This window comes from Mugil cephalus, chromosome 2 (genome assembly GCF_022458985.1).
Source record: "Mugil cephalus isolate CIBA_MC_2020 chromosome 2, CIBA_Mcephalus_1.1, whole genome shotgun sequence".
NCBI classification, from domain to species: Eukaryota; Metazoa; Chordata; class Actinopteri; order Mugiliformes; family Mugilidae; genus Mugil; species Mugil cephalus.
This window is the reverse complement of record NC_061771.1, coordinates 16,438,776-16,453,297: the sequence shown is the minus strand read 5'-3', so window position 1 is coordinate 16,453,297 and position 14,522 is coordinate 16,438,776. Positions and strand designations below refer to the sequence as shown.

General features: G+C 44.1%; 1 protein-coding gene across 5 annotated transcripts in view; it reads left to right on the top strand.

Moving 5' to 3' along the window:
• fam13a (family with sequence similarity 13 member A) overlaps positions 1-12,700 on the top strand; it is a 52,292-nt gene extending 39,592 nt beyond the window's left edge. For 2 of the 5 annotated variants that reach the window (XM_047579204.1, XM_047579205.1), the window contains 12 exons: positions 3,408-3,567; positions 5,530-5,595; positions 7,597-7,810; positions 7,901-8,042; positions 8,159-8,240; positions 8,335-8,540; positions 8,720-8,803; positions 9,250-9,345; positions 10,287-10,370; positions 10,908-11,104; positions 11,267-11,368; positions 11,448-12,700. In XM_047579204.1, the coding sequence (XP_047435160.1) occupies positions 3,408-3,567; positions 5,530-5,595; positions 7,597-7,810; positions 7,901-8,042; positions 8,159-8,240; positions 8,335-8,540; positions 8,720-8,803; positions 9,250-9,345; positions 10,287-10,370; positions 10,908-11,104; positions 11,267-11,368; positions 11,448-11,571 (1,557 nt within the window). In that variant the 3' untranslated portion in view covers positions 11,572-12,700. The remainder of the gene's footprint in view (positions 1-3,407; positions 3,568-5,529; positions 5,596-7,596; positions 7,811-7,900; positions 8,043-8,158; positions 8,241-8,334; positions 8,541-8,719; positions 8,804-9,249; positions 9,346-10,286; positions 10,371-10,907; positions 11,105-11,266; positions 11,369-11,447) is intronic. The other 3 variants (XM_047579207.1, XM_047579206.1, XM_047579208.1) reach the window with 3 other exon arrangements.
• Positions 12,701-14,522: the final 1,822 nt, after the last annotated feature.

Here is a 14,522-nt window from a genome sequence, read left to right as displayed (position 1 = left end):
GTGCACTGGTCAAACCGCATGTCTTTAAAGAGAACGGCAACCATCACATTTCAGTCAGACATTACACTCACAAGCCAACACATGCTGTAGTGAACCGGTCTATACTGTTTGTAGATGTATTATATTGACTTGATGAGTTTGTCTCAGTGGAAGTAAATTCCACAATGTGTGTGCAAACCCCCCAAACACAGCTTAATTATTATCTGAATAATATGTCCAGTCATCCTCAACCTCAGCACACACGCAGTAGCCGTCTCCCTCTCCTATTTGCACCAGCTGGACCTCTCATGATGATGCAATCACGGCTCAAGTGAATCATGTGAGCGTGTGCATGTACTGTCACAGTCCAGAGATGGCGGCGAGCTGCAACATCTGTGCTCCACTTAATCCACACGCAGTGTATCTCTTCACAGCATCTTGAACTGATGCTTACAGCAGCACTTCTCCTGCTGATGATTGTCAAGTGATCAGTCGGTCTCAGATTAAACCAATCATCAAGTAGACGAAGGCTCTTTGATCAGTTCAGTGGCTCCTTTACATATTTGAAGAGCAGAGGAGAATGAAATAGTGGCTTTCTGATTAGATGTTTGTAGTTGCTGTAGACTCCCTCTCCCCTGAGGTCCATTCCCCCAGTAGACTCGTCTGTTTTGAAGCCTAATGAGCGCTCGGTTTAAATGTGCGACTGCCGTCAACATAAAGGAACACGAAGTACGGCCGTTAACACGGAGCGAGCAGAGAGCGCATCAACACAGGCTGCTAATTATAAAAACAACTCGCATGTTTTTCTTGCCTCAATGAATCTGTGGTCAAACGAAGAGACTTGTGTTATGTTAATCAATAAACACCTCTTAGATTTCTAAGTCTGTACATTTCACACATTCAGTTAAGCTTGATCAAATCTAAATAAGACACCAGTTGTTTGACAGTAACATATATATATATATATATATTAAGGAAGAGCTTTTGTAAATAATAACATTTTAAACCAAGCATCATTTTAATCGTCTGCTTTACGAGGCGGACCATTGTGACTAACATAATGACACCGGAGGATTAAAGAAATGTGTCGTTACAGCCTCCTCCTAGTTACATATAAGCTGTTATTTTTCTGCGTCCTCGGGTAAAGCTGTTATCGGTCGCTGTGGAGTGTTTACTGCTAATCACACCACAAGCACATTTCTTTAAGAAAAAAAAGAGAATAATCATATTCAGAGAACGTTTATTAATATTCACACCCATATGTTGTTTTATTTTCCCCACAGAGAGACACACTAACCCTTTCTGGTCTGTTCCTCTGTGGTTAAGTAAAGCCCATTCATTTAAACATGGTATTTAAATAGACCATACAGTGTTTAAATATATATAATACGTGTTGACATTTTGTAGCACTTATTTTAAACATAAACAGTATTTTTCATCAATGGGTCAGTAGTAGTATTTTTTTTAATGTATACACTCATTTGCTAGTTCATTAGCTACACAAAATCTCACCAAATCTCATCATTGAACATTGGTAACGTGATCGATTCAAATACTGGTTCTTTTATCTTGAAACAGTGTGTTAAAGTCAGTCCGGTGTAACGGCTAATCACAAATAACATCCTCCAAAATGAACACCCAGTAGCTAAACCACCTTCCTTCCACGGTTTCAGCATAAAACTTTATTGTCGATTCTGACATGTGCAACACATGTGGGATTGAAATGACTTTCCTCAAAGGCCTGCGGTGCAGCAACTAAGCAAAGAAACGTAAACAAAATGTGCAAACGAACATATAAAGTATAAAAATATATCCTGTATGTAGAAAGTAGACTAAAAGTAAAGACTAAAACGTGACACAGTGCATGACAAGATACAATATACATAAAGTGGCTGATGCAACCCTGAGTTAAATAGTGCAAAAAATGATGGAGTGAATATATATACATATTACAATGCATCAATTTTCACTGGTGTACCTAATAAACTGGCAAGTGTATGAGTGTACATAAGACTTAAATTTGATTAGCTCCTACCCCCTCCTTCTTAATTGAACTCTGTTACATCTTTGTGTAAAGTAAACACACTCTGCATCCACGAGGTGTTACGACTGGACGTGTTATCCCTCTGTGTGTTTTCTGAGGGATTACGTGTGCCTGTGCTGTGGGGAGCCTGAATATCCTCAATGTTGACTGAGTCAGTGAGTGGGTGGGTGGGTTCAGTGTGTACTTGTCCACGGCGGGAGGGGTTCCTTCTCTCGACAGCAGTGTCGGTAAATGCTACTCAGGGGAACTTTCGACAGTAAGTCGGTCACAGGTTGCACGTTGTGGGCAGCCGTACCGGTTTGTGTCCTCTGTGATTCACGTCACATCCAAGTTATTTCCCATGCAGCAGCCGAGGGCACTCGATAAGTCCCTGTTTTTTTGGCCGTGTGCCCATCGCTGCAGCACTCTGCGCACGTACGTACACACCTGAGAATAATTAGGCAGAGGCAGACTTCCATAACAACAGTGTCACCATAAAAAAAATAAAAAATAAATAAAAATAAAAATTGTAACCAGAGTCCCCCTTTCCGGTAAGGCGTCTGTGGCATTTATGAGGTCTAGTAGATCTGTGTCTTGTTTTCTCTAAAAATAGTTTGGTCCCACGCCCAGACAGAGGAAATGGGACCACATGGGTATATGCACCATAGTGATCCATGGTCACGTCCTGAAAGCGTGACCAGCTGAGTGTGTTGTTTCACCCCTAATTATTTACAATCTGATCGCACAGTTTTGTTCCCGGAACAGAAAAGTGAAATTTGAGACGGTTCTGAGATGCTGGTTAAACGTGCTCAGTGAACGTTTGCATTCAACTCATCTGCTTTGAGTTGAATGTTTGTCTGCAGAGAGAAAGAAAAAAAAAAAAAATCACCCAGTCAGCCTACGTGTGCTGGCTCACAATCTGTCTGCTTTTCTTTTTTTTTTTTTTTTTTTTTTTTTTGTCCTCACCTCCCGCCCTCCCTCTCTATCTAACTAACACCCCTCCCCCCCCTTTGCTCTCACTGCTGTGAAACAAACAAGTCCGGAGCTGCTCTCGGGTGGGGAATATATGCATGTCGGGCAAAAGAGAAGGCAGGGAGAACTACTGTAGGGAGAAAAAAAAAAAAATAAGAGCGGGAGGGAGAGGAGTAAGGGGAGGGAGGGGTGAGGGATTCCTGTGGGGGATAAAGACCAGGCGGAGCGAAGCCACTCCCGCTCCCTCGCTCACAGCTAAAGACAGATGGGCGGATGTTTTGGCCAGCCGAGGCAGCCAATGGCGGGCAGGGAGCAGCCCCCTCCGGCGGGGCAGGGCCAGTCCCAGGGAGTGTGTGGCTCAACTTAAAGAGTGTGTTCGCTTGCCTGGTCGTTGTTGTTGAGCGCTCCTTTCTTTTCTCTCATGGTTGTGCAGACGTTAAGGATGAAGATCCAGGAGTCGCCCGTCACTTGTGACACGGGGAGGGTCGGCGGCGGAGAGGTGCGAGCCTCGGACCCGGACTGCGACAAGACGAGCTGCGAGGACGTGCCTCGCCTGGACCTGACAGCGCTGACCGAGGACAACAACTGGGGAGGTGAGGCTGGAGGAGGCCGTCCCGCTCTCGTTTTAACATTTCTCCCACTTGCTTTGCTTCCCTTACAAATTTGTCTCACAGTATTCGGACTACACGCTCAATGTCCTTCACCCAGCTCTGCACATGGCCGTCTGTGTAGCAGCTGCACACCTACTCCTCCTCCTCCTCCTCCTCCTGATGCAGCTCCGTCTGCCTCTCCTTGCAGAATTTAATTGTGAAAGATCGCCTTAAGTTCTGTAGCCACCTCTATCTGGAGGAGAAACGCTTGTTTTGTCGAGTAGCTCTCGGGATAGACGTATCCACTGCAGGATGAAAATATGGAGGTGTAGCTCTTTATTACAGAGGTGGTTGTTGTTGTTGTTTTGTTTTTTTTAAAGATTTACTTGGGAATTTTCTGAGGCTGAACTATTTTCAGACTGAGCTGCTGCACGGTCGGTCACAATCAATCATTAAAGGGGAGTTGATAACAGCGTGCCAGTCAGCTGGCTGCAGGGACTTGGCTCGAATTTGGAGAGATTATTGATCCCGACTGAAAAGTGCAAAAAGCCACTTTCCATGTGATGGACATCTCTGTGCATGTGCTCTCAGTGTGAGATCAAATCTGAGCGAAGTGCTAGTCATGAAGTCATTACGAATAGAGAGTTTGCAGAAATATCCAGAGCACCTTCCTGTTGCTGTCAGACCTCTGCTGAGTTTGTCGCCAATGCAGAAAGGAAATAACGTGCAACTGCAGTGCACGGACAGTCTTGATTGTTGTGTCGGGATGTTGCGACACAGCGGAGGTGGGTGTAGGATTGTGTGTTGAGCGGTGAAAGCCAAACATTTTGCTGAACCGTGCACTAGAACAGCAATCCAACAGGTTTATTCCTACTCTTAAAAGCCCAGTTAAATTTAAATGGGGGCATGCTGCAGCGTGCGTCAACGTCTTCCTGCTGCAAATCTCAGTCTTCACTCCCACCACCGCCACCTCTATTTCCTGTTTAATTCGAGAAGCTGAGTAAAATTGTTTCCATGCAATAAAGCTGTCAGCTGCAGTGGCCTCGTGGCTGGAGCATTAACGGGCGGTTGCGTGTTTTGTGGAGCTCTCTAGTGGCCAAACTTTATAAATGAAAAACACTCGAGCTCAGGGAGAGGCTGTTTTCGGGTCAGGCATCAAAATGCAGGCGTCAGACTCTTGCTTTAGTTTGTGTGAAGACACGGTTTCAGTGGCCTCACCGTGCTTATAATCAAAACGCATTTTTTGTTGAAGTACGCCGTCGTGGAGAATAGCTGTTTGTTGGTTTGTATCAACTGCACCTCATTAGTTTCATCTTCCTGTGCACGCTGTCCTAAATACATAACTCGAGACGCTAAGGGCAGTGTGCACGATGGCTTGTGACAAGACGCTCAGATACACACCATCTAGTCGAGGTGCCTTTCAAGCATGAGAACAAGTCGGGCTTGCTGAAGCAGGAACTGCCGTTGTGTACGTGCATTGTGCAAAGCTGAGCTTTCTTTTCGGTGTAGCTGGCCACGATTTATCTTCAGCAAGGAGAGCCAACAAGGGATTTATGTCCTGGCAAGATCCGAGTGAAATAATCGGCGAATAAAACAGTGAAATGCTTGTGAGTAGGGTACAGTACAGGAGGCGTATTACTGTATATATGGGCACGCGGGTGGGTGAGGGCATTAGGCGGGGGTATGAGACCTTTGTCCCAGTACAGCGTGTGCCAGCACATGTCACCGTGTCCTGATATTTGCTGCTTCTCTGTCCTTGTCTGTCTGCCAGTGATGGTGGAAAGACATTAGCAGACATTTCATCAGGAAGACACAAGCTCATATGTCTGGCCAGTTAATTAAAGCCGAGGGGCGTGCTTGTTGTTTCGATGTCCCGATGTATTTATTGTGATAGCAAGTATGTTTCCATCCCTTTACCTTGTCTTTTCCTTCTTCTTTTCCTCTTTTCTTCTCCTGTTCCTCTAGAGTCACAGTTCTTTAGTGCCCCCTTCCTTGATTTCAAAAGCATTTTCCATTCGAGTTGCTATGATGGTAAGTCACTGAGTGCTGAGACGGGCTTTTCTGCAAGTAGCATGGCAGAGAAAGAAAGAAAGAAAGAAAGAAAAAAAGAAAGAAAGAAAGAAAGATTGTCTGAATGACCTTTTCCGCTGCATGGCAACATGCTTGGATGAGCTTGACCATTATGGCTGAGTGTCTCACACACAACAACCTTTGCTGAAATGGCACGCTGGCGTGTGTTTTGTTTCATTAGTCCAGTTAATCCTGAACCATCAGCAAGCGGTTGATTTAAAGGATTAATCTCAAATGCCACGGAGCCGGCTGCTCCGGGCTAGATAATAGGCCTCAGAGGAAGACTTTCGGTGTGACTGAGAGTTTAACCTGCTGCTGTGAGAGCGAGCTCTAACATGCCACAGAGTTGCTACTTGATGAACTGCACGTACCTAGAAGTGAAGGAGGACCCCCGGGACTCCCGAGCTGGAATTTGAGCTAAATCGCCCCGGCTAAGGAAAACACGCACGCTCAGTTTTAGAGCGGGCGTGCATATTTTCATGGGTGCACACTGACACCTTGAATGTTTACACTGACGGCGGGTTTCCTTCAGAGCCTGTTTTTGCTCCCTCCGTCTATCCTCCTCCTCCTCCGTAGATTCCCAGTCTCCTGACACCTGATGTTACAAGTCGCTCTTTTTGTGTGAAATCCCGATTATTATTATTCTTGTTGAGCTTCATGGTTTGACACCGCTTCTATAGAGATTTCTCCCTCTTTAATACTCGGTCTAGTCTTTCCCTCTCACCAACACGTGCTTGAGCAGACGCAGCGTTTATCTCTGCACTAAAACACAAACTCATCACTGTACCTCTCTACAGGGGCCATGCCCTGACATTATCCCACAGAGAGCCGGGCTTTATTAATAGCCCAGGGATTGTCAGGGGTATCTGCACAGCTATTTCCACCAGACGTAATTATTGTCAGAATGGAGTCTGTAACCAGGGGATGAGCAGCGAGGGAGGGTGGGTGTGTCTTACCCACAGTTTAAGAACAACATCTGCGCCTGTCGAGCCCCAGAGGAAGTTTTTTGTTTCCCACAATAGTTTTAGGGGGGAGCAGCATCATCTCGTCTGTTTTGAAAAAATGGCCTCATGGTGTCTGCAAGTTGGGAACTGGGCTTGACCTCTGAGAAACAAAGGTCTGACTTTCCCAGAACATTTTCGCATTTTGAGCTTGTGTATTGTTTCCCTGAAAACGAAACACAGCGCAATTGGAAAATAAAACTTGGCTTGTAAAATACCAGAGTGTAACGGGAAGTAGTTACAGCAAGCTAAAGCAACAGTCGTTTAACCATTTGTTGATTCAACCAGAAGGCTGCCCCCTTTGTCAAGTTGTGACTTTCCAATCAGTAGTCAAACAGGGATCCATTCCCATGACAAAAATGCTAAAACATTGTAATCTTAGAGTTGAGAGGTAACACGGAGGCAAGACAGGCAGCACGGTAATTTCCTCTGCTGTACCTGTACCTGTCAGCTGTAGTAGAATCAAAGTTATGACTTTCACTGTCAGCTGCTCCGTAGGTCCACAGGTTTTTAATATTTTTCCATGGGAATGGACATTGCTACTTGAAAATGACATGATAATAGGTTGGATCCATCTGGTTGGTGGTCAGCAGACTAATCAGAGGGCCAGTTGTTGTGATTTTTCACAAAAAAAAGGTAAAAAAATAAAGGAAGTACACATTTTGAAAATGTGACTGGTGCAGCAAGATGATGTGATGGGTATTTTTATATCACCAGAAATAATATGCACAGAATCTCTGGGTTTCAGTTTGTTATTGTTCCCCTAAAAAACAAATCAAAGCTCTTGTGAGCGATACTCTAAGTTACCTTACTGAGATGATCTCCTCTATGTGTTGTCAGCATGCTCAACATTTCCAAACAAGATCACGTGACTAATCCGTTGTTCGTTTGCGTTGACTCATATGCGTTGTGTGTGCAGATCACTCGTGTGTGAACATTTGTTTGTGTGTGTGTTACCCAGAACCAGTCCCGGCGTACTCGCTGCAGAGGGAGAGCATGGACCGCGAGGAAGCTCGCCTCTCGCCTCACGCCGGGGGACGCCTGATCCGCCAGCTGCTGGAGGAGGACAGCGACCCGATGGTGTCCCCTCGCTTCTACGCCTACGGGCAGTGCCAGCAGTACCTGGACGACACCGAAGTGCCTCCCTCGCCGCCAAACGCCCACTCTTTCGTCAGGTCGGTTGGCTCGGTTCGCGTGTGGCTCTGCGGTACGTGGCAGCAGCGGGAAGGAGCCGTCAGCGGTAACAACATTATTTGTCTCCACAGCCGCAGGCGGAGTTCATCTCTTGGCTCCTGTGACGATGAGAAAGAGGAGCTGACCTCCGCCCAGCTCACAAAGAGGATTCACATACTGAAGAAGAAGATCCACAGGTTTGAGGAGAGGTTTGAAGAGGAGCGAAAATACAGAGTAAGCACTGATGTTACAAGATGTTACGTTAAAACCAAGTCACATTCATACAGTAATTGAAGGTGGTGCTGTTGGTGGTGTGTCTTCATCTTGTTTGTCCCGTTGTTTCCATCCAGCCTTCCCACAGTGATAAAGTTGCAAACCCAGAAGTGCTCAGATGGGTAAACGAGCTGGCCAGGCTTCGCAAAGATCTAAAAGGTAAAACACAGAAATGAAAAGTCTTCCTGTGTAATGACATCGTTCTTTGAGTAAACCTCATTCACATTTTTCTTCTCCCTGCCTTCGTCTCCAGAACACAAGCTGATGAAGTCTGAAGAGGACCTGCCGCCTCTGACCCGTCAGCGCAGCAACACGCTGCCCAAAAGCTTCGGCTCTCAGCTGGAGAAGAAACCTCAGCAGGAGAAGGTGCCGAAGCCTCCGGTGGAGAGCACCCTGGAGGTCATTTTAAAGAAGCTGCAGGAGAAGCGGGAGGAGGTGAACCGCCCCGAGGACATCAAGGTAAAAATGAGTCAAATGGATGTCACGTGAAAGACAAACGGCCAACATTTCAAAGCAGAGCCGAGATTATTATGACACAGACAATGTGTGTGTCAAAAACAAACACGAGGGATAAGTTGTGTTACGCCACTGAATGAACTAGGGTCACGTCTGACTCACTTCCTGTCTTGTGGCGACAGGATATGACCCGGGAGCAGATCGGGGCAGAGAAAGTGGCCCTGCAGAAAGCTCTTCTCTACTATGAGAGCATACACGGCCGACCGGTGAGTCCTCCTCCTCCTCCTCCTCCTCCTCCTCTTGTTTACTACTTGATTGTGACCTATATTTCAAGTGAAGGGTGAATAATAGCTGCAGCCAGAGTGTGTGTGCGCATACAAAGTAAAGAGGAGAAACAGGACGTACAGTACGTCCAAGCAGCAGGTCCACTAACAATTAAAGGGCAACTCACTTAACACTCAACAGTGAGTTTGATGTCTAGACCAGGTCCAATGGAAATAATTGTGTCGTCTAATGCCCGTCAGTATTGTCACATATCAAGCTGACCTTTCCCTGTGTTGCGGCTAACGACCTCCACGCTCTAAATAATGGGGCTGCAGAGTTGCACAGAGGCAAAGTGGGTTAGCTGTCATTATGTTTTGTGTCAGTGCTGTAACTACTTTGTCTGCGGGGACGACAGGCAGCCGCTAACAGGGCGTCTTTATTTCCTTAGGTGACCAAGAGCGAGAGGCAGATCATGAAATCCCTGTACGACAGATATCGCCTGGTGAAGCAGATCCTGTGCCGAGCCTCCACCATCCCTGTCATAGTAAGTATCACGTCTCCCCCTCAGCTACCTGCCCTCAAGAGCGAGCGCCACAGTTAACCACCACACTGTGGAAGTGCCTGCAGACACTCTAGTCCCAGCTGGCGTCAGTGACTGCTCTGGCAGCCGCAGACGAGTTATCTACCTTCGGCTCTAAACGCTGAGCCGCTCAGTGTTTCCCACGGTCATGAGGTCTATTCATAGGTGGTAGGATGAGTTCACAGGAAATTGCAACGTGAGCGACAGAGGCTCAGAAACTGTAAAAAAAAATATCAATTTAAATTCAGGAAAACAATGTTGGTGTTTTTTCCGTGCTTCTTTAAATCTTTATTATGTAAGATATCATCTGCACTATGGACACAGGCCACTCGTTATGTAATAAAATACTAATCCTCATCGTGCAAACAGATTATTCTATAGTACACAAGCATGTGCAGCGTGTCCTTTATCTGGTCAGGAGCGTGTCAGACAGAGCAAAATGATGTATTTGTAATTTGACGTTCATTTTTCTACCTGAAATTAAGCAAAAACGGGTTCGTCCTGATAGAATTATCAGACTTTAAAGGACCAGTGTGTGGAAGTAATACCGCTCATTGTGTTTTAGCTTCAAATGAACCCCTCCCCTCATATCTATGGTACTTTTGACAGTCTCCTGGAATGAATAAACCAGACAGTGACTCTAGAGACGGGGCTGAAATGTACGGTGAGGAGATGGGTTTTCTCTCGGTTCCTAGATGCCACTAAATCCAACACACTGGACCTTTAAGCCGTTTTTAACCTGCTGCCGTCCATAGAGTGGTGCTCTGTGGCTAAAAAAAATAGAAGGAAGTAAGAAGAGACAACTCTTCTCAGCTCTGTTCTGAGCGCAAAGAAAATGTCAGCATCTCATTGCACGGGTGAGGGTCTCAGGGTGGTTAACTCCTCCTTCTTAACCGTCACCACAGGGCTCTCCCTCCAGCAAGCGCAGAGGTCCCCTCCTTCAGCCCATTATCGAGGGTGAAACCGCACTTTTCTTCGACGATATCAAGGTGAAGAGCTGCTGCTGCTGCTGCTTCAGTAATCAGTGAACTACCCTCCTGCTACCTCCCAACTCCCTCCCACCCCTTATTTACTACCATTTACCCTCTAATGAACCTGATTGCTGCCTGTTGATTGGGCAGTTTCCTGCCAGCATCATCCATAGAAAGTACCAGTAGAAATGCTGAATCAGTAGCTGCCGATGTTTGTGATGAAAGTCGGGGGATGTCTATTGGTTCTTAGACGAGTGATGATTCAAAAGCAGAATCTGGGAAAGCGGGTGTGTTTGTCGTTGGACTCGTGTTGCACAAAACTGGCCGTCATTAACTCCACCTGTACGTACTAACGGGTGCAGGCGTCAATCACAAACGAGGAGTGTCAAAGTGCATTTTGCTGCTGGTGATTTGTAACCACCGTCGACTAACACTGCACGACCCTCGTGAGCCACAGCGCCCGGAGCCCGGAGGCCGCCTGCTGCAGCCTCACTGCATGAAGTGGAGTTTTCCACCACTCGGCCGCCCCCTGATCTCTCCTCATTCTCTCTGCAGGAGGAGGAGGACGGCTCAGAGGACGACTGCGACTCAAAGACTCAGTTCACCGTGACCGTCCGACCCGACATCAGCGTGCTCGGCTTCCTGGACCACGTGGAGGAGGAAGTGGACGGTTTCATCTCGCCCGTCGACGAACTTTCACCCTCCAAGACCACGACGGACATGAGGCTGTCCAACCTGCACTCGGCCACCATGTAAGTAACGACAAATAAAATCTCTTCTTTATCTCTTTGTCTGGTAGCTTGAATTATTTTGTTTACATTAAAAAAAAGATATTAAATCAGCAGATCTTTTTTTGGGATATTCCAAACATGAACTCCTGAAACAAAAATCTATTCACTGTTTTGTAATTTCAGGCAGGAACTCGTGGAGCAGCTCCAAGAGACGAGAGAGGAGAAGAAGAGGATCCGCAAGAATTTGAAAGATTTCGAAGACCAGTTCTTCAGACAGAACGGACGGTAAGGAAGAGAAGAGCTGGACCACGCTGACATTGAGAAGATGAGCCTTTTCTTACCTTTTGTCGTCTTGTTCCCGCAGAAACGTGCAGAAGGAGGACCGCTCCCCGCTGGCAGTGGAGTACAGCGAATACAAGCACGTCAAAGCCAAACTGCGGCTGCTGGAAGTCCTCATCAGCAAAAGAGACTCTACTAAGTTCATCTGAGACAGAAAACAATAATAATAATAAAAAAAAAAAAGACTCTTTAGTGGACTGGTGCTCAAGTCTCCAGATACAGTCAAACACATCTCACCCCGTCGGAAGAAAAGATTTTCTCTTCTCGTTATCGTCTGCGCCGCTCTGAAAACAGAAAGCCTGTTAATCCGCTCTGTGGAGCACAGCGGGCTTTTACCGGGACAACAGCAGAGAGTCCGGACCGGTTCAGAGCAGCACCTGCTTCACCTGAGGACCTCACCTTCAGGCCAAACTAAGCCACACACGCACAAATAACCTGAATCACACTTGTTTAGCTAATAATTTATTTCAATCCTTTTGAATGTTTTTATCAACACAGAAATGTTATTTTTCTCACGCCTAACTGTAGAAGTCTTAAAAAAAAAAAAACCCTGTTAATAGTAGACATGAAATGATTGCGATTTTTAAAGAAGGATTTTTGTGATTAAGATTTCTGTGTATTTTTCTAAGGGAGTCGTTATAGTATTCACAATGAATAGCTTTCTCTATTTCAGTTGTGACCATCGTGTGTCTGAAATATTCTTATGTTGCTTCTCTAGAAGTTTAATGGAGTACTTGCTCACTAAAAGAAGTGGTTTCCTCTGTCACTATGACCCAAAGACAGCAGCTCAGAAAACAAACAGCGAACCAAAACAACTCAGACATTCAACAAAACAAAAGCTCGTCTTGTGACCACTCATACGTCACCATTTGACTGTATATTGTATAATGTGCTTTTCCTCCACATTCACTTTACGTCAAATAAGCTATTAAATCACTGGTATGTGTTTGCTCACGCTGATTAACACTGACAGGGCCATTCGCAGAGAGGAGTCTGGGGGATGGAAATGGTCGTTGAAAGCTCAGTGCGTCTCTTTCTGGTTCTCTACGGAGCTGGTTGTGTTCTTTTGTAAATATGGATCACCTTGTATGTTTACATTTCTGTGAGCGAGTACTTTTTCCCTTCCTTCTCCAAAGTGGATGATTATCAGTGTGAATTTTTGTTCTTACTGAATGTAAACACTGTAAAAACCAGGCTTAATGAATTTTGAGTGTGTACATTTTAGTACATAAATTGTATTTTGTATATAACATGAATGAAATCATATTTTTACTGACATTTTTGGGGCTCTGTGTTTTTCCTTTGAGGTTGTGAACATTCAGTCCATTGTACTTTACTTTTGTAGTCATTTTACAGATGATTTCCTACAGTTTATAAAACCATTTGGCCATTTGGAATAAATAATTTGCAGTGATATTAAAATAAAATATAATAAAATGGAAAAATTAAATATTTTTCTAAATATTTAAATGATAAACAACAAATAAATTAAAAATAAAAAACTAAAAATGCAAAAAAGATTCCTAATAACAATAAATGCAACAATTTGAAAAAAAAATATAGCAAATAAATTAATATTTTTAATATTTATATATTTTTTTTTAGTAATTATTAGTACTAATTATCCCAGTGTAGTGTGAAACCTTAAATGTGTCCCTCTAATGTACATGTACAGGATGTTTTTTAAAACTTAAACACACTTTTTGCTTTTTTTTTCATTTAAAAATGAAACCATTTTGACAAGTGAGTATATATAATATAAGGATCAATCAAGGACCACACAGAAAACTTTCCTTTACAGCTGAATTTTATTTAAAACCTTGGCTAGAACAGAGAGAGATTTGTGTAGATTTCAGACAATTATGCAAAAAAGAAAATGACATTTTCTACAGCACATTGAAAGGTGCAAAAAAGTCAAGGGCTGCACAGACCTTTGCATAGGACTAAACTCTGCAGGAGAAATCAGCCTTCATTAGACAAATATTGACTGAACCTGTGTGTACATGCAGTAAAGAGCTAAGCAACAAGAGGACCTGTCCTAAGAAATGTCTCAGGAGAGTCCAGAGTTTAAGACCTTTAGGGTTTGAGCCCAACAGATCCGTCTCTACATCACTGGGCTGCATCGAGGTTGTTATTGCTGGATGGAGTCACTTAAAAACCACCATAATTTATGAATACTAGGGAGGAAAACAAAAAACAATTATGTATACATATGCACGACCACTTCACGCACTTCACGCCAATTTACGACCTAATCAAACATCATTTTAATTAAGAGGAACAGGGCAAATTTAAGAACAAGAAATAGATACAGTTTATCGTCATATATGCGGAGTGTTTATTAAACCGCCTGCTCACACTGGTATGGTATATTCTTCCTCCGAAAGAGCTAATTACAATTATTGGCTGTAAGTTTTATTTATATATGTATATTTAATTTAAAATTAACATTTTGGGTCATACATTTATTCGCTTGTTTGTGGATTGACGCCGCCATTTTGAAGCTAGCGGTTAGCTTAGCCTAGCAAAGGATAAAACAGTATGGAAGCTCTGTCACAGGAAACTCAATCTAAATCTACCCAACATCAAAAACAAATACTACATTTGTGCGTTTTTAGTCAGTTTATTTAAAAATAAATAAATAAATAAATTTCCATCTTTATCCCAGTTTTTTGACGGGTTATTTCTTGGCTCGGCAGACAGTTGCCAGGCAACCAGAGAAGGCTCTAGAGACTGACATCCACCAAGCTAATCTTGCTAACGTTTTCTTCAATATTGTATGATAAAACTACACAAATTACAATTACAATATATTAACTTACCATTTACTTCCGGAAACGCTGGAAATATGCCACAACTCGGACCTTATTTGAAAACTACAAGGCTGTGAATATTACAAGAGAGCGCAATTCATGTGGACCCTTCTCTGAAAATGGTAAATATGACCACATTTGACGGCAGCATATTGAAACGTGTGACCCTTTCTACACGAATGCATCATGTTTGGAAGCTGAAATCAATATGTAAACTACTAAATTATCATCTGAACAAGAAAAAGGCCTTTTATAATTAGGTCACAAAATTGCGTACAGCCAGTAGC